Genomic DNA, 18070 nt, shown 5'->3' on the forward strand with positions numbered 1-18070 from the left:
CCAAACCACACATTCCAAAAAGCCAGGGTCAGATGGCACTACAGCTAATGGAAAAGGTGTTCAAGCTGGCAAAAACACAATGCAGAGTGAAAGAGAGGCGTGAAGACTGAAGAGTGCAGGAGAAAATAAAAGGAATTGAGCAGATGGATTCAAGGCAGACAAGACGAGACTGCCAGATGCTGCGACTGGAGGACAGGAGTTATAGAACTTGATAATTGACTTGTTCTGTTCGTTCTTGAAACATCCGGCATTGGTCACTGCTGGAAGACAGGACACTGGGCTAGATGAACCATTGGTCTGACCCAGTATGGTCATTCTTATGTTCTTATGGCAAGAGTAAACACAATAGGGCAAAATGCAAGGAACTTGAGAATTATAAAGGCAGTAATATTGCAAAAAGCTATTCTCCCAGTGGTCAGTCTCCTTACTAAAAAGTTTTCCCCATGACCAACCATAATAAAAGATTACGATGATAGAGTTCTTACTGAAGATTACAATATCAAATGCAAGTGGAGTGATTACTGTGGCAATCTGTATCCTTCATCAGAACCATGTACTACACATGGCAGCAGAGAAGAGAATACAGAGCTGAAGCCATAAATCCTGAGAGAGGAAGCGGGGTGTGTTATTATGAAAATTAAGCCTAGGAAAGCACCATGGGTGAATAACATATCAGCAGAATTGCTAAAAGCGATTCGTGTCCACAGTTTTGATCTCATATGGAAAATCTGCAATGATGTATGGATGACTAAAAACTGGCTGGACAAGTGGACAAAGGGAATCTTTCTGCCCTTACCAAAGAACAGGGATATAACAGAATGCAGTAACTGTTGTACCAGCTCCCTGATATCGCACATGAGCAAAGTGCTACTCTACATAATTCAGGATACCATGAAGTACGATAGGAGCAGAACTACCACCACAACTATGTGATTTCAGAGAGGAATGAGACACAGATGATCAAATTTGCAAATATCCATATAACTGAAAACAAGGAGTATAAACACCCATTGGTTACGTGATACCATCGGACATAACCATCAGCGGAGGATACAGGCAGACATGGAGACTCCAAAGCATCGAACTGAACTCATTGCAAGTCTCTTCTGTCAACAACAGAACATGGCGTGAACAGCAGCAATTGGTTTTCCTTTGAGCTGGGTGTGAGACTAGGGTGAATTTTGCCCTCTAGTCTTTTCAACATGTTCACAAAATTTATTACAATTCAAGCTTTGGAAGGTTTTGAAAGTGGAAGGAGCTGAGGTTCTATTGGTGGACACTTCTTAACTGACTTCAGATATGCTGATGTTGACATGACACTTTTTGCTGCAACCACGCGCACAATGCAATGAATAATGGAGCCTGTAAAAACATGTAATCAGGACTATTCCTGAATGTGGCAAAAATGAAATGCTTGTATGTTGCCATGATCAATAACAACATGATACAAATGGACATTACGATTAATGGTCAAGCTGTAGAGGGAGTAGATGAATTAAATTATCTGGGATCATATACATCCAACCAAGGAGGCTACTCTGAAGAAATTGGAAGCCTAGGAATGGCTTTCCTTTTGAAAGTGTGGAAAAACCAATGTATCTGGAAATGTATGAAGGAATGAAAAACATAATATTTTCCATAACGACTTATGGATGTGAATCCTGGGACACTACTGTTAGCTGTCAAGGGAGTGCAGAATGTGGGTAGAAATGGGATTTAACTGTAAACATGTCTTCAGACATGTTTTGTGAATAATGTTTACTACAGCATTGCTGTCTATTTGGAAAAATCCGTCAAAGGTGCCTAGCATCGCTAAATGCGGTAGGTCCCTCCTGACAGCACTGCAGCACATCTGATCCTCCAAAACCCAACAGGAAGGGGTTAAATGAGCTAAACTAGAAAATACCAACAACATTCCAAGTATTGTTCTCTTTTACTTACCCACAACCACCTGCTTTTTTAAAAAGATCTTCAGAAGAATCAGATCCTGGGAAAAAAATCAAATCAGCGATTAGCACTCTGGTTGAAAAAATTCAAAAAGCAAACCAGGATTTGCCATTGTTTCAATGTGCTGTATTCACACAGGCACTTATACCCTGGTCTTTTTCACGGTTAAGTTCTTTCAGCTTGTGCTATGTGAACTCCACCTTGATCATGCCAGCAATTTATGCCGAGTCTAATTTCTCTGTGCAGATACATTGTTGCCCCCAGCACAAAACAATGTACTAAAACTTTTTATACAGAGCCAGCTAGTGAAAGAAAAGTTCTGATTGGAGTTTCTAATTTTTTATCCAATACAGAAGGCATTGGCTAGTGTCTAAAGCATGAGACTAAGTTGGGAGCTCTGGCTATATTCTAATCCCAGCCCAGGCTTCTGTGGCTCAGTTTATTTCCTTTTTATAAGTGGAGAATTCTGCACTCCCAAGGATGGTGCAAGTCTAAATTAATTAGGAACACAGGAACTGTTATATGGAATCAGACCTGAACTCCACCTAGTCCAGTATCTTGTTTCTGACAGTGGACAGTGCCAGCTGCTTTAGCGGAAGGTGTCAAAACCCCACAGTAGGCAGATGTGGGATAATCTGCCCCCAACATTAGGTCTCATCCTGATCTCTAGCACTTAGAGATTGGCCTAAACCTTGAAGCACAAGGTTTAATTACCATAATCATTTTTAACAAGTCTGGATATTCTTGATATACATATAACTACCCAATCCCTTTTTGAATCTTGTTAAGTTCCTGGCCTCACAAACTGCCTATGGCAGTGAGTTTCATATTTTAATTACGCATTGTTTGAAAAAGCATTTAATCACCTTTGAATTTCCCACCCAATACAATTAAAATGTCCCCTTGTTCTTGGGTTATGAAACAGAGAGAACTGCTTGTAAAACACTTTGCAATGCACAGGCAAAAGGTGCTATACAAGCATTATTATGCTTTAGATTAGTACATTTACACTCAGGGGTTCTTACCAAATTCAATGTACACTGCTTTACCAGATTCACATTTCTGCCTTTTGTTTCTGAGGGAACTTCTCCTGACCATGTTGTCTGCAACCTGGGCACCAGCATTAGCTTCCTGCCAATAAAAGAGTACAGAGGAAGTAGTTACTGCAAAAAACAAAAGTAAGACCGTCAGGCTGAATTATATAATCTGTAGGACGGTCAGATGTGTTATGGAGCATAAGGGAGAATGTTTGTATCTGGAGACTCTGTACAGAACTTTAACGTGCAGTTCATGAGAGTGGCTTTACCCGATTTATTTGAGAGGCATTCTGCAATTAACAAACATTCTTCCGGTGTAGAAGCAGAAATGTAATTTTTACTCATTTAACATTTCAAAGCATTTCTGTTATAGTTCTGCCACATTTAGCATAGGATTTTATTCAATATTTGGCAGATCAGACAAGCGTCCTAATGGGTCCTGGGAACGAGCTTAGGCTCAAAAAAATTACCACCCATTTGGGAAATATCTTTGATTATAAATAGCCAAGAATATTTTCTTCAAATTCACTACTTTACTACCAAAAAATTAAACAGTGGCTAGGTAGACTGTAAACTAACCAAGGTTTTTTTTTAAAGCTCTGCTGCAAAAATCAGTTCTTCCCCCAACATCACCAGTTGCACAGGAGTAGAAAAAATATCCAACAGAAGCTCATGCTACTGTCAGCTCTCACAGGACATACACTGAAGTGGAAAGGCAACATTTGAAAAGTTTTTATTTTTCAAGATTATTACGGGCTATTACAATGTCAAGTAATTTTCTTTTATAGTTTTTTTTTAAGTCTGCAATGTCCTTTTAATAGTTATTCATTTAGGATTCACCATTATACATTAGTTGAAAAAACCTCATAGCAGTAATTTCAGCAACAATTAATATATATTACAACCTTGCATATTAAAAAGTAATGAAGCCCTTTTATTCAAGCAACATCTTTAAGGAGAGTTATTTCAGTCAAATAGTCATTTAAAAACCAACACAATATAAGGATTTTGGCTCATTTAAATTAACTCAGAGTTGCATTCCTAAATCATTAGCCATCAGAAGATATTCCAGATGCAGGAGAGATTAAGAATAAAAAGAAGAGAAAAATTACCAAGGTAGGACTTTCTTGCTCTTGTTCTTTAATTCTTTTTTGTCTGTTTCTGTAGCCCTTACTTTGGATGATGGAACCTTCCTTCCCCAGGAGCCCAGTAGAATTGGTTTCTACAGGTTTTTTAGAAAAATCCTGACTGTTTAAAACTGAGAAATGATAGAAGAAAAATATTAGGAAACATACACGTAAAGTAATGCACACTGGAAAAAATAACCCCAACTATTCATACAATAGGATAGGGGCTAATTTAGCTACAACTAATCAGGAGAAAGATCTTGGAGTCATTGTGGATAGTTCTCTAAAGACGTCCACGCAGTGTGCAGTGGCAGTCAAAAAGCAAACAGGATGTTAGGAATCATTAAAAAAGGGAGAGAGAATAAGATGGAGATTATCTTATTGCCCTTATATAAATCCATGGTACACCCACATCTTGAATACTGCGTACAGATGTGGTCCCCTCATCTCAAAAAAGATATACTGGCATTGGAAAAGGTTCAGAAAAGGGCAACTAAAATGATTAGGGGTTTGGAACAGGTCCCATATGAGGAGAGATTAAACAGGCTAGGACTTTTCAGCTTGGAAAAGAGGAGACGAGGGGGGGATATGATAGAGGTATATAAAATCATGAGTAGCGTGGAGAAAGTGAATAAGGAAAAGTTATTTACTTGTTCCCATAATAATAAGAACTAGGGGGCATCAAATGAAATTAGTGAGTAGCAGGTTTAAAACAAATAAAAGGAAGTTCTTCTTCACTTAACACACAGTCAACCTGTGGAACTCCTTGCCTGAGGAGGTTGTGAAGAGTAGGACTATAACAGGGTTTAAAAGAGAACTGGATAAATTCATGGAGGTTAAGTCCATTAATGGCTATTAGCCAGGATGGGTAAGGAAAGGTGTCCCTAGCCTCTGTTTGTCAGCGGATGGAGATGGATGGCAGGAGAGAGATCCCAGTATGGCCATACTTATGTAAACTTTCTTCCACCATAACCATTAAATATCCATGAACTGGACACTAATACATCATGTGCAACAGTAACAGAAGTCCTGTATGTACAATTGTATCTTGTACATAATGCTCCAAGCCCCAGAAAAGAAAGTTATTGATTTTAAGACTAGCAGTGAACAAATTATTAGTATTAATTTTAAACTACAAAACTACCCCTCACCTAGATTCATGAGAAATTCCTTACAACTAATTTACTGAAGCCCCATTCTTAAAAACCAATAGCCCAGGCAAATCGATATGACCACATGGATCAGCTTGCAGGATCAGGGCCTAACACTAGTAATTTTAAAGCAACACAAAACAATTAAAAAACCTGAGAGGAATTGTCCAACTCCATATATCAAAACACCTTCCCATAAGAAAGTCCTATTCCAAAATATGAACAAAAATATGTATCTAAAAGTCTACCAGTTCCCGTGTGCTAGAACGGATCGTTTCATATCAGAACAACATGACTGAGAGTGTACATTTAAATGTAATTATTGCAGTGATTCACAATTCAGTCTCATTAGGCTAAAAATTCATTATATCACAGTTTAGTTAAAAAAATGAATAGAAGAAAGCAAAGACACAGTAAGAGGAGTTGGGGGCATCAGAAAGAGAGGAAGCAGGATAAGACTTTAGACATGGTTACAGAATTAGCTAACACAAGTACAAACATATCTCAGATGAACACTGAAAATATGGTCAGATACCGCAGTCATTCCACACACAGAACAGTCCTCAAAGTCCTGGGGTGAGATTTTCAGAAGTGCCCGAGTGACTTTCTTTACAACTTACGGCCCTAAATAATGAAACACTTCTGAAATACCCACCCCTTGGAGTTCTGCATAGTGACTTTGGCATTGGACATATAATTTTGACACAAATGCCCAAAAGTTTACCATATCAGTGCAGGCCCTTTGAGACAAGCAATACCTACACTTGATTCCAGTGTCAAGTTCAAAAGCATGGATAGTTTCCAGTAGCCCTTCAATTAGCTGCTTAAATCTTGGATTTTCCTGAAGACTTCTGAAACAAAAACAACAGATGTGTGTCAAAGATGAAGGCATGGGTAAGTTACCATTAGTTCCCTGGGAATCTGAGCTAAGTAGGAGGGGGATGCAACTGGGTATGTGGAAAATGAGGCAGTGCTATGCACGGTTTCCAAGGAGCAGAGGCTCCCCCAAGCCATTATTACTATAATTAAAGTATTATTCACTTCAGAATAAACCAAGAGGTGGTACACATTATCCTTATAATTTTATACTTAATTATTCTAACACAGCTTTAGCACAGAAACTGCCTGTGATGGTTAAACAATTGTGAAATCTGAGATATTTTACAGCACAAACATTTCCTAAGAGTAGATTCTGAACCATACAGCTGTTTTGGAGATGGTCACAGAAAAAGCTAAGGGACAATTCTTCCTATTTTTCTACTCTTTCAATTTTTTGTTCCTTATTGGTGAAGACATTTGCATAAAACAGGATCTGCTCTCTCTCTCTCTCTCTCCAACGCCATGGTCCCCAGAGTACATTACCTTTTGGTAACCTCAGTCTTACACAGTGGACACTGTGCTGGGCCTTTTTTCTTTTTGCTGAGAAGTTTAAACATACAGAATCTATTAAAAGAAAGAGGAAAAATCATGCTGGTAATACATTTTAACGGAAGAAATAGTTTTTTCTAAAAAGCTGCACCCATTTTGATAGGTTTCACTTTGCTGGGATAATCTCATATCTGTACAAATCTGTCATTGTCAAGCTGAGTACCTACATTATTACTACAGAGTTTAAACCAAATTGAGCCAATTGTTTCTGAAATGGTCTACGAAGCTGCAACTAGTTCTCAGTTGGAAAGGCTTTTCTTCTCTTGAAATAGCTAATCATTAATTTATGAAGTAGCCTACTCCATTAGCATTGATAGGAGAGAGTATGCTCAGAGAGCATTATGTGCTGAAGAAGTTTGGAGGCCCACCTGCAGAATATATGGTCACATTTTGTTGAGACTGGCTCTTTTATCAACTCCAAACTGGAAGAGGAAAAAAAATATTTACAGTTATACATTTGAAAAGACAATACAACAAAAATAAAGATAGAAAGGCAAAAAATTAATTGAACTAGAAAAAAAATACATAATTTTTGCCAACAAAAGCAGAATATTCAACATAATTTTTGTTTGGGCACCAGGCAAGGTGGCCGAGTTTTCCAGTTGTGCAGCCTATTGCACAATATTAGTTTTTCTAAGCAATTTCTTTCTTTCTTCCTCTCTACCTAAAAGGTATGCTTTCTGGAGATGCCAGTTCAGCATGGCAAGGGACAAGCTGTTTTGCAGCTACAAAAGATGTCCTCTTCCACTCCAAATAAATTGGTTAGTCTCTAAGGTGCCACAAGTACTCCTTTTCTTTTTGCGAATACAGGCTAACACGGCTGTTACTCTGAAACCTCTTTCCACAAGGGGTCAGAGTGGAACACTGGGAATACAAGCCTTCCCTATACCAATTCTATTCTACTCAGGTTGTTATGTGGCCCCCATCACTGCAATATGAGCATTTTCCAGAAGTCCAAGTGATATGACTAGCATCTGTCAGGTGTGATTATCTTTTTCTCCCAAGGGGAAACTGTGTGTGTGGAGTGGTTTATTCTATTTTTAAAAATTATTTATTTATATCAATTGAATGTAAGTACATTGTGCTGTGTATTGACATTAGCAAAAGCAAGGTCAAAGATGTGAACACTGCATTTAGAGCAGAAGGTGGAGATGGCTGTGGTTGTTCTTAGTTCCTGTGGGAGTCTGTTCCAGTCTTGGATAAAGCCCCCTGTGAAAGTTCTGTCTCCTGTACAAATGACCTTTATCTTTGCTCTGGATAGTTCCATTGAACCAGAGAAGCAGCGCTTTCATCTGTAGTCCTCGTCCTAGAGTTTTAGGGATCTTTTAAATATCCTGGACTCAAACCATTTAGGACTGAGTCCTTGAATTGAGATGGTAGTATATGGTGAGCCTCTGAAAAGAGCAGAAGACAAGTTTGATGTTTTTGCGGTAGCTCATGTTGCTGGGGAGATGGGTTGCCACATTCCATACTGGTTGTAGTTTCCAGAGGGCCAACAGCTTCATTCCCAATTAGACAGCATTCCTCTAGCCTGCTGAGATGAGACCCAATCTCCTAGAACATGTGACTTGCAGATGCTACTTAGAGTTTGTGAGGAACATAGAAGCACTCCTAAACTGTGCACTGAATAGTCCAGTTGCACAACTTTAATTAATAGAGACTGCACCATGCTGGAAACTCCTCAAAAAGTGCACTATGATTATGATAGGTTTTAGAGTAGCAGCCGTGTTAGTCTGTATCCGCAAAAGGAAAAGGAGGACTTGTGGCACCTTAGAGACTAACAAATTTATTTGAGCATAAGCTTTCGTGAGCTACAGCTCACTTCGTCGGATGCATTCAGTGGAAAATACAGTGGGGCGATTTTATATACCCAGAGAACATGAAACAATGGCTGTTACCATCACTCTCGTTACAGTGTATATGGTAACAGCCATTGTTTCATGTTCTCTGGGTATATAAAATCGTCGGATGCATTCAGTGGAAAATACAGTGGGGCGATTTTATATACCCAGAGAACATGAAACAATGGCTGTTACCATACACACTGTAATGAGAGTGATGGTAACAGCCATTGTTTCATGTTCTCTGGGTATATAAAATCGCCCACTGTATTTTCCACTGAATGCATCCGACGAAGTGAGCTGTAGCTCACGAAACCTTATGGCTCAAATAAATTTGTTAGTCTCTAAGGTGCCACAAGTCCCCCTTTTCTTTTTATGATTATGATGGTTCTCATGTCTTGACTAGATTAACTCAAAGCTCTGAAGCAAACAGACAATCCCTGCTTGGATACAACCCTACTGCTTTTTGAGATACAGCACATAGAGCAGAAATCAATGTTATTGGAAAGCAAGTTCTAGCTAGGGTACCACATCCTCATCTAATACCACAGATCTGGAATAATTACATTCCAGCACAGTAATTATAACCCAAAACAGGCGGACATCCTGCAAACAAACTCAGAACACAGGAAAATTCCAACATAAAATAATAATTTTAAAAAACAAAACAAACAAAACAGGATTGAAACCATTCTTGTAGTTTGTCTTGCAAACACTGACTAACAGGCTAAGAGAGACATTTCCTCCTCTGCCACATCTTTTACTAAAATGGCTCATTGCACTGTGTTCAGCATCTTATTTTTCAGGATGACATGTTTCATAAAGAACATTCACACACCCACCTTTGGATTGGTGAAGGCTCATAAAGACAGGACCTGCCCAATCAGTGAATGATATTACTAAGCCCCTCATTTTCCATCCAAAAATCCAGTACATACTATGTTTTAATAGGAAGTAAGGACTTCAAAGATGTCCTACCACCAACCCACCTTTTCCATCCCCCAATCCCACACATAAGCAACCATCGCTAGAGGGAAGATATGAAATAAGTTTCTAAGCAGGACAGAGGGAAAGGAGTAAGAGCAAAAGAAAATCAGAAAGGGATTAGAAAAACGATTCCACTGGGGACAGTCCTTTGCCACACTGTGATCTTTAGCATAACAGTTAAATTCCATTTCCGCTACCTTTCAAAACTAAGTTATGGCACACTGGCTGGAATCATACATTTCTTGTGAGCATGGGCAGACAAGGTCAAAATAGTCAAATCTGCTCTAGCCTCAGTACAAAAATAAAAGAAATACATGGAGTAGGGAATTACAGTAGCAAAATCCACCTGGTGCAGAAAGAAACATTCAGTAAATAACTTGGCTTTAATCATTTTAACTCTTTCAGCTGTTCTTAAGACAGGACTGGCTTCAAAACTTTAACTCACTTTTGATCCTGAATCCTTTGTTGTTGTGGCTTTGAGACACGCTCCTAAGGGATTTACTTGAACCGTTTCCAGGCTTTAGCCATCTTAAAGTCAGCAAGTACAACCTACCTTCAACATGTGGAAAAATTTCCCTTTATTTAGATAAAATGTCCTACACCTAGGCAAGCATGGTGTTAGCAGGCCGAGTCATGTTGCGAAAGCCTTAAGGGCTTCACAGTTCTTGTATCCACATCAGGAGTTCAGATCATTCAGAATCCCAGAATCTCAGAAATTAGCAGCATGTAAGAACAGGCTAAGTATTTTCTGTTCACTGCTACCATTCTTCTTTCAACAGCTGCCACAGAAATGGATTTCAGCTCAATGAACTCAGTGAATAATGTAGAGAAGAATAACATACTATATAAACTTTGCCAAGTACCACAATGACTCCAATTAAAAGGCTACATCAAAATGACTTTTACTTGGTCAAAGCAAATAAAGCAGTTTCTGCTGCAAAAGAGTCTAAATAATAATTGGTAATAGCAAAATCTACAGCAATAGTAGTAAAAAAAGCAGCATCAGCATTAACTCTCATTCCCGCATCCTTAATTTTTATGAGTCTCCTAACTTTTAAAATTGATTATTTGCTAGAGTAATAAAGAAAGAACATTACACTTTTATGACTCAGATTCTCATGAAAATGCAAAATAAATGGACCCAACTTCCACAGTATCCATAGCTTTTTGCTCACTTTATAATTACCACCATGAGAGCTTAGTAAGTTTTGTAAAATCCCAGAAGTATTTTTTAGGATTGCCATCTACTGTTTCTCTGCCTTAGTGGTTCTTAAGTTAGACTATGCATTTTTCCATGGCTTATTATCTAGCAAATATGCTGCTCGCTTTAAGAATCAAATCCATGTTGCCTCTCAGAGTTCTCCCATCAATGAGTAGGTGATTGCACTGGGCAAAACTCTCCCCTCAGACGAGATATTCTACTGTCATTTGTACTGTTGCATCTGAAGAAGTGGTTTTTTACCCACGAAAGCTTATGCCCAAATAAATCTGTTAGTCTTTAAGGTGCCACCAGACTCCTTTTTGTTACCGTCATTTAAGGAGCTCCATACACATATGGAGAACAGAACAGGGTAGAAAATGAGCACCAGGCAAACCTGAAAGCAAAACCTTGACAACTGTGTTGGATTATATTTTCTCTCTGAGCAATTATGACCTTTTAATATTTGCCGCTCTCAAATGGTTCGCTATTTATTGTCATAACAAATCATGCAGTGATTCAGATATTTACCAAAGAAGCACCAGGATTATTACACCCTAAATGCTCCAGAAGAGGCAGTACAGTGACACTTGAGTCATCATAAAGTTTCCACGGTATGCATCCGATGAAGTGAGCTGTAGCTCACGAAAGTTCATGCTCAAATAAATTGGTTAGTCTCTAAGGTGCCACAAGTACTCCTTTTCTTTTTGCGAATACAGACTAACACGGCTGTTACTCTAAAAGAATATAGAGTCTTCTACACTGTGGTTTTACAATGGAAGAGATTATACTATAACATGTCCACTGCAGTTAGGCCACCTCATTTTCTAGTCACTGGGGCAAAAGCGAGATGTTAAGCTTGTTTAAAACTCAACTCAGACCTTTCATCCCTGAACTGTTTGCTATTAAATGCAAAATCTACCACATATGTGGTTCTTAGAAATTAAGAGTCTGTCCTAAGTTCATCAAGAATTCTGAATTTCCTGGCTTTAACTCTGACCCTTAACATTTTAACATCCTGCTTGTTTTAAAGGACTATGTACCTTGTGTAGAGACAAACAGGCTGGATCCAGGCTCTCTCACAAGCAGCACTTGGATCCAGCCAGTGCCAGTTTTTTTCCCCCACTACTGAATAGTTAAGGGAGGTTCATGCTTCCTCGTTAATAAAGGCAGGATTTGTTAGAACACGTTTGTTGCATGTATCCAGGTGCTGTTTTTAACTCTTCATGCTTAGATCCGAGCAGATGCAAATATTTTCTCAATAAGCTCTCTGAGATACGGAATGCTTGGACCTCACAAAACCCAAATATTCATTATCCAAATGGCCCCAACTATTCTGTGTGTTTTTCTGGCTGTGCGTAGAGTAAGTAATGTTTGAATACAAGAAAAAAAAGTTAATAAACAATGTGTCATAATTCACTGCATAGTATGAAGTCCAGATTATTCTCCTGACATACCATATTGGGCACTCCAAGTTCTTCTGCATAGCCAAAAGCACACTTTGCACATCTCCAATGGCAGCCACAGACGAGTCCATTCCTCAATTCCAAACACAATCTACAAAAACGAAATGTCATTGCAATTTATTCTGGCACATAATCTCTCATTCACATTTGCCTGCAATGTGACCATTACTACATTAATATGTACTATGTAGCATGTATTAGGCTCCTCAGAGAATTTCATGGATCCTTGCTCTAAAGAGTTTACAACTGACAATTTCGACTTGACATTACATATGAAGCTGACCACAGAGGAATAGAGTAGTGTGGGGTAAAGTAACAGAAATAAGATCATATGGAGACTCAGCGAACTCATGTACACTTCTTGATGAACAACTTTTTTTTCAAGCTTTCATTTAAAATATGACTTAGTTTATTTCTTTGAGGCTTTGGGGCAGATGTGAGTCTTTAGGAGGGACCTGGATTCAGCGAGGGTAATGCCTTAGTGAATAGGTTTCAGCTGAGTTTTCTAGACACAGAAGGCAGCATAGAAAACAGCAGAGATTTATGTGAGAAGTCAAAAGCTGGCATCACTGGTGGACAGAACAGATTAGGACATGAAAGTAGACTATATTAAAGATATAGGGAGGAACCGAATCTCAGTCTTGAAGGTCAGAATTTGACCTTAATATGCAGAGGGATAGTGAACAAGTACAGGGCTTTCAGAGTTATGGGAAACATACTGTTACCCATAACTCTGAAATGGGTGAGGTGCACGTCAAGAAGAGGAGGCTAGAATAGTCAAAGCAGGAAATGGTTAGGGTATGCACAAGTATCTTAGGCTATGCCTACACTGCGCACTTTACAGCAGCACAGCTGTGACACACTACAGCCATGCCGCTGTGAGGTACGCAGTGTAGCTGCTCTTTGTCGGCTGGAGAGAGCTCTCCTGCCGACAAAATAAAAACACCCACAACGAGGGTAGCTTTGTGGGCAGGAGAGCGTCTCCCACTGACAAAGCGCTGTCCACGCTGGTGCTTTTCATCCGTAAAACTTTTGTCGATCAGGGGTGTGATTTTTTTCCACACCCTTGACTGGCAAAAGTTTTACCAATGAAAGTGCAATGTGGACATAGCCTTAGTTGTGAGGAGGCCCAATCCTGAGCTCCACTGACTCATGCTTCCAGGATCAGGGCCTTGCACATGAACAGTTTCCAGAACTAATGAAAAGCTAAATATCCATAGATTTACATAAAACATTTAATATTTCTTACATTAACTTGCAGAAAGCATGATAAATTATCTGATAATGGTAGTTGACATAGTAGAGTTGGAATCTGGAAAACCTATTAGATCACACAAGGAATAAAATCAGCTTTTGGAGTTATGAGTATCAGGGCAAGAGTATACAAATCAAAATTGAATGAAATCAGTTTAGTTCTTACAAGTATGGGCTATTCAAATAATGTGCAGTTAGAGACCAGAAACAAAACATGATATAGTCACTGTGAGCACTCAGCAGCAAAAGCAGGTGACACTTGCAGAAGCTCAGATTAGTGTTAGCCTGAAGGATCAGATCTAGATTTTGAACCAAAAGGACACTCTGTGCCACCTTATTCAAGGATGGCAGTTTCTAGGTCTGAGACTTTTCACTTGAAAGGGATTATTGCATAGACTCAGTTCTGAAGCTCAGACAGATGGGGGCAGCAATGTCTTTACTTTTGTCCTTGCTTCAGTGTAAATTTAACACAGAAAAACCCAAGGGAGAATCAGCCAGAGCGCAAGAGGCAGACAGCCTAGCACTGTCCTCAGAAACAGAACAGTTGAAAGGAGGGATAAACCCAAGGGATAAACCCAAGAGCAATCACAACAGCCCGTCATTTAAAGAGAATGAGTGTGTCGACACCCCAGAACCACAACAGTGGGGGTCCTCCCTCAGACAACAATAGCCCAATGCAGCCAAACCAAGAGAGTGTAATAGTTCCCCAGACAGAGCTCTCTCCTGCTCCTACTCACTACACCCCGGGCCCTGTCACGCCATGCCCCTTACCCCCAAACCTTGTCAGCTAGGGGCTTATCCCTCCAGATCATCCCCCACCCTAAACCTTGCCAGAATCAAGCCTACCCCTTGCATCAGCTTGTCCCCTAGCCCCCAGAGGTCCTGCCTTGCACATCTCCCCCAGCTCCTAAGCCTTGCCAGTTTAGGGCCCTACCCCCTGCCCCAGGGCCCTGCCCCACACATGCACCCCCATCCCCAAACGCTGCCTGCGCCCTGTGCCACCCACAAGCCCTGCCAATTAAGGGCCTCCCCTGCCCCAGGCCCTGCCCCACCCATGAGTCCTACCAGTTTGAGGCCTACCCCACACATGCACTCCACGCCCGAGCCCTGCCAGCTTGGGGCCTACCCGTCCCGGCCCATACACTGCCTCTTTCCTTTCCCCCACCCCAGGCGTTACCCCCCGCCCTGCCCACCACCCCACACCCCCCCCCCTCCGGCCCTGACACCCTCCCCCACCCCTGCTCCTCTCGCACACTCACTTTCCAAACTTCTCACGCCTCAGTCGCTCCGAAGGCATTTCGCGCCCTTTCCATCACCTAGGAAACCACCGCACCTAAGCAGCCAATCACACGTTTCAGTTCGCGTCACGTGGGGAGAAAAGTTTCTCCTTATTGGCTCCACTACAGCCACATGACTGTTCGCGCACCCGGAAGTGAGGGTCACGTAGGGTAGACGAACAGCAGCTGATTGGCTGTGCTGCCCCATGTGACCTTTGGGCTTGTTTATTCCGTCACGGGCGTAAAGCGAGCTGTGAGGCCTGCCGTTCCAGCAGGCCTGGATTCCCTCACCGAGCGGGGCCATGTTTGGAGCTAGGCCCAGCCTAGGAGGTACATGCCGCCCCAACAAGGACTACGACTCCCAGCATGCACTGCGCAGGCCAGCCCCTCTGGGGAGTGGTGTATGCTGGGAACTGTAGTAGCCAGAGTGAGGCATCCTGGGAGTCGCGGTTCCGGGTGAGGTGGGGAACGTCGGGCGCTGGCCTTTGGGGAGACGACGCTGTGCGTGCCGGGAGTTGCCGTCCTCAGGCGGCTGCATGCCGGCAGCGGCACTTCACCCCGGAAGTGGAGGGTGTCGGAAACCGCTCCGCCCCGGACCCAGCCTCCCGCTCCCGTCTTGTTTATTGTTATGGTCCCCAAAAACGTGGCTCCACCCCTCATGGTGGAGACCAATCAGAAGGAGGAAGGTTGTGAGTGGCAGGCGCGCGGACCAATCGGGCGGCAGTAAACGGTGCGGGGCTAGGTGAGGTGAATCCGCCATGTTAGGAGCCTCTCTCGCGACAGGGAGGAGCGAGCGGCGCCGGGAGCCTCCCCCTGCCCAGGGTCCCGCGGAGCGGTCCCCCGTCCCCGCCGGGAGCGGCCGCAGGCGGGTAAGGACCCCCAGCGGCGGGGCGGCCCGGCCCGGCCCGGCCCGGCCCCGGGGCAGACCCTTGAACGCCGAGCCGGCTCCCCGACCCGCCGCCCGTGCCCGGGGCGGGTCACGGGCCGCTCTCCCTGCAGGCCCCCGGGCTGTCCGCGCCCCTTGGCTGGCAGCGTCACCCCCGGCCACGTACGTGGCTGTCCGGCCCGGGGTCGGCCCGCGGGCCTCGACTGGCCCCTCGGCCCGGCCAGCTCTGCCCCGTGCCCTGGGCCCGGCCTGACCCTCTGCCCCCCAGCCGCCTCTGTGCCCTCTGCCGAGCCCGTCACCGCTTTCGGCCCCCGGGCGCGGACGGGGCGCTGCGCTCTCGCGTCCTGGCCGCCCGCGGGCCCGCGTGTCCCTCCCCTGGAGTCAGGCCCCCTCTCTGCCTTGTGGGGGTGCCGAGCTCCGGTCGCTGCTGTCCCAGAGACCGCTCAGCTCCTGAAAGCTGGGTTCTGGGCGTCCGGGTTTGAAAGGAGTGGCCTTGGCTTTAAATCCTATCGAGGAGCTGGGCAGCCCTCTCACCGCTGGCATCCGCTGTAGGGCAGCTTCCCCTGGCAATTGGCCTGGGAGCAGACTCCCGGACCGCAGGCGGCCTTGCCTAGTGCTCTAAGCAGGCTCTAGCAGCAATGGGATTAATAAAAAGAACAGGAGGACTTGTGGCACCTTAGACACTAACCAATTTATTAGAGCATACGCTTTCGTGAGCTACAGCTCACTTCATCGGATGCGTTCAGTGGATGAAGTGAGCTGTAGCTCACGAAAGCTTATGCTCAGATAAATCTATTAGTCTCTAAAGTGCCCCAAGAACTCCCGTTCTTTTTGCGAATACAGGCTAACACGGCTGCTACTCTGAAATGGGATTAATGCAAGTTCTGCAAAACCTAGATATTGTTTCCTGCTTCTCACAAATGTATTGACTAAACAACAGAGTGTCAGAAAAACTTGGTTACCTTAAGCACAGAGAAAAGCTGTGTGGACATCGCCTGAAAGGGCAGTGATGCACGCACTCAGCTGTGTGATCGATCAATCAATCATGAATACATCCTAGCCCACTGAGGACTGAGAGAAGGAGTTGCTGCTAGTCACCTGACTCTAGGTTGCAATGTAAATAGTTGTTGGAAGAGGTGTAGCAAATTTCCAGGATTGACATGGAGCCAAGACTCTGTTTGAACTCTCTGTTGGGTGGCCAATTTGTGAAGAGAAATGGCTGAAAATTCGTGTGTCCTTTGTGTGAACAAACCTGTCATTTCTAAAGGCAAAGTATTGTTAATTCCTGGACTAACAAAAGTGCTGCAAGCGTTTCAATTAAGATCACCTCTGTTGTTTTAACCATCTTTGTTCAAACCTTAAATATTAAGGACTAAATTCACAATTCCAGTGAAGTCAGTGGAGTTGCATTCAGTTTCCCCAGAAGAGGATTTGGCCTGAAGTGTCTTAACATATTTTAGGGTAACAGTCTTTCTTTTTCCATAGCCCCACAGCATGGAGCCCCAGGTAAACCTCAGTGTGACTTTTAGAGGTGAGACTCAGAGTTTCCTGGTTTCAGATTCATCAAACACTACCTGGGCTGATGTGGAAGCCATGGTGAGTTTTGGAATTGTATTGATGGATCCTGTATACTAAACTTTTATAGAAATCTAGGAATTAAAGAACTTTTATTTTTAATATAGGCAATTGTATTTCTTTTGAGAAAAGCAAATTAAAGGGAATGTTAAAATAGATCAGTGGTTCCCAAGTTTGTTCCACCGCTTGTGCAAGGAAAGCCCCTGCCGGGCCGGTTTGTTTACTTGCCAAGTCCGCAGGTTCGGCCGATCGCAGCTCACAGTGGCCGCAGTTCACTGCTCCAGGCCAAAGGGAGCCGCTGGAAGCGGCGCAGGCTAAGGGACATACTGGCTGCCGCTTCCAGCAGCTCCCTTTTGGCCTGGAGCAGCGAACCGTGGGCGATCAGCTGAACCTGCTGATGCGGCAGGTAAACAAACCGGCCTGGCAGGGGCTTTCCCCGCACAAGTAGCGGAACAAGTTTGGGAACCACTGAAATAGATAATTGCCACTGTGAAGAAGTTCTTAAAGTTCGTTTTATTGATGCAGTTAAACACAGGGTCCTCTAAATTTCATTAAGCTATTAGCTATGTCTATGCTACATATTTCTGCCAGCGTAGCTGTGTTGGTCAGGGGTGCGAAGAGAAGCATCTCTGGTCAACGTAGCTGTGCCCATAGAAGCCCCTAGCGTAGATGCAGTTATACTGGCAAAACTGCACATTTACTGGTGTATTTTGTTTTCTTTAGTGGTGGCAGTATGGTAAAAGTGCAGCTTTGCTGCTATAAACTGCATCCACACTAGGAGCACATGGCTGATACAGTGTAGACGTGGCCTTAGTAAACTTAATCTAAAACTCAGGTTGCCTTGAATACTAATCCAATTTGGTTATGTTATTTGAAAATCATAGTGAAGTTCTTAT

General features: G+C 42.9%; 2 protein-coding genes across 11 annotated transcripts in view; one reads left to right on the forward strand and one right to left on the reverse strand.

Annotated features, from left to right (window-relative positions):
* Nucleotides 1–14863, reverse strand: part of BRCA1 (BRCA1 DNA repair associated) — a 102551-nt gene extending 87688 nt beyond the window's left edge. For 5 of the 7 annotated variants that reach the window (XR_012156403.1, XR_012156404.1, XM_073326066.1 and 2 more), the window contains exons 1-8: nt 14696–14862; nt 12174–12273; nt 7059–7112; nt 6625–6705; nt 6025–6113; nt 4097–4242; nt 2973–3078; nt 1942–1987 (exon numbers count right to left, since the gene is read on the reverse strand). Coding sequence is in view for 5 of the 7 variants with exons in the window: in XM_073326066.1 (XP_073182167.1) it covers nt 1942–1987; nt 2973–3078; nt 4097–4242; nt 6025–6113; nt 6625–6705; nt 7059–7112; nt 12174–12253 (602 nt within the window). In the remaining 2 variants the exon portion in view is untranslated. Of the gene's footprint in view, nt 1–1941; nt 1988–2972; nt 3079–4096; nt 4243–6024; nt 6114–6624; nt 6706–7058; nt 7113–12173; nt 12274–13431; nt 13504–14695 lie in introns of all 7 variants that reach the window. The other 2 variants (XM_073326067.1, XM_073326071.1) reach the window with 2 other exon arrangements.
* A 296-nt stretch (nt 14864–15159) lies between these two features.
* Nucleotides 15160–18070, forward strand: part of NBR1 (NBR1 autophagy cargo receptor) — a 28726-nt gene continuing 25815 nt past the window's right edge. For 2 of the 4 annotated variants that reach the window (XM_073326072.1, XM_073326074.1), the window contains exons 1-2: nt 15465–15582; nt 17085–17195. In XM_073326072.1, coding sequence (XP_073182173.1) covers nt 15472–15582; nt 17085–17195 — 222 coding nt within the window. In that variant the 5' untranslated portion in view covers nt 15465–15471. The other 2 variants (XM_073326075.1, XM_073326076.1) reach the window with 2 other exon arrangements.

The sequence above is a fragment of the Lepidochelys kempii genome, chromosome 27 (assembly GCF_965140265.1).
Source record: "Lepidochelys kempii isolate rLepKem1 chromosome 27, rLepKem1.hap2, whole genome shotgun sequence".
NCBI classification, from domain to species: Eukaryota; Metazoa; Chordata; order Testudines; family Cheloniidae; genus Lepidochelys; species Lepidochelys kempii.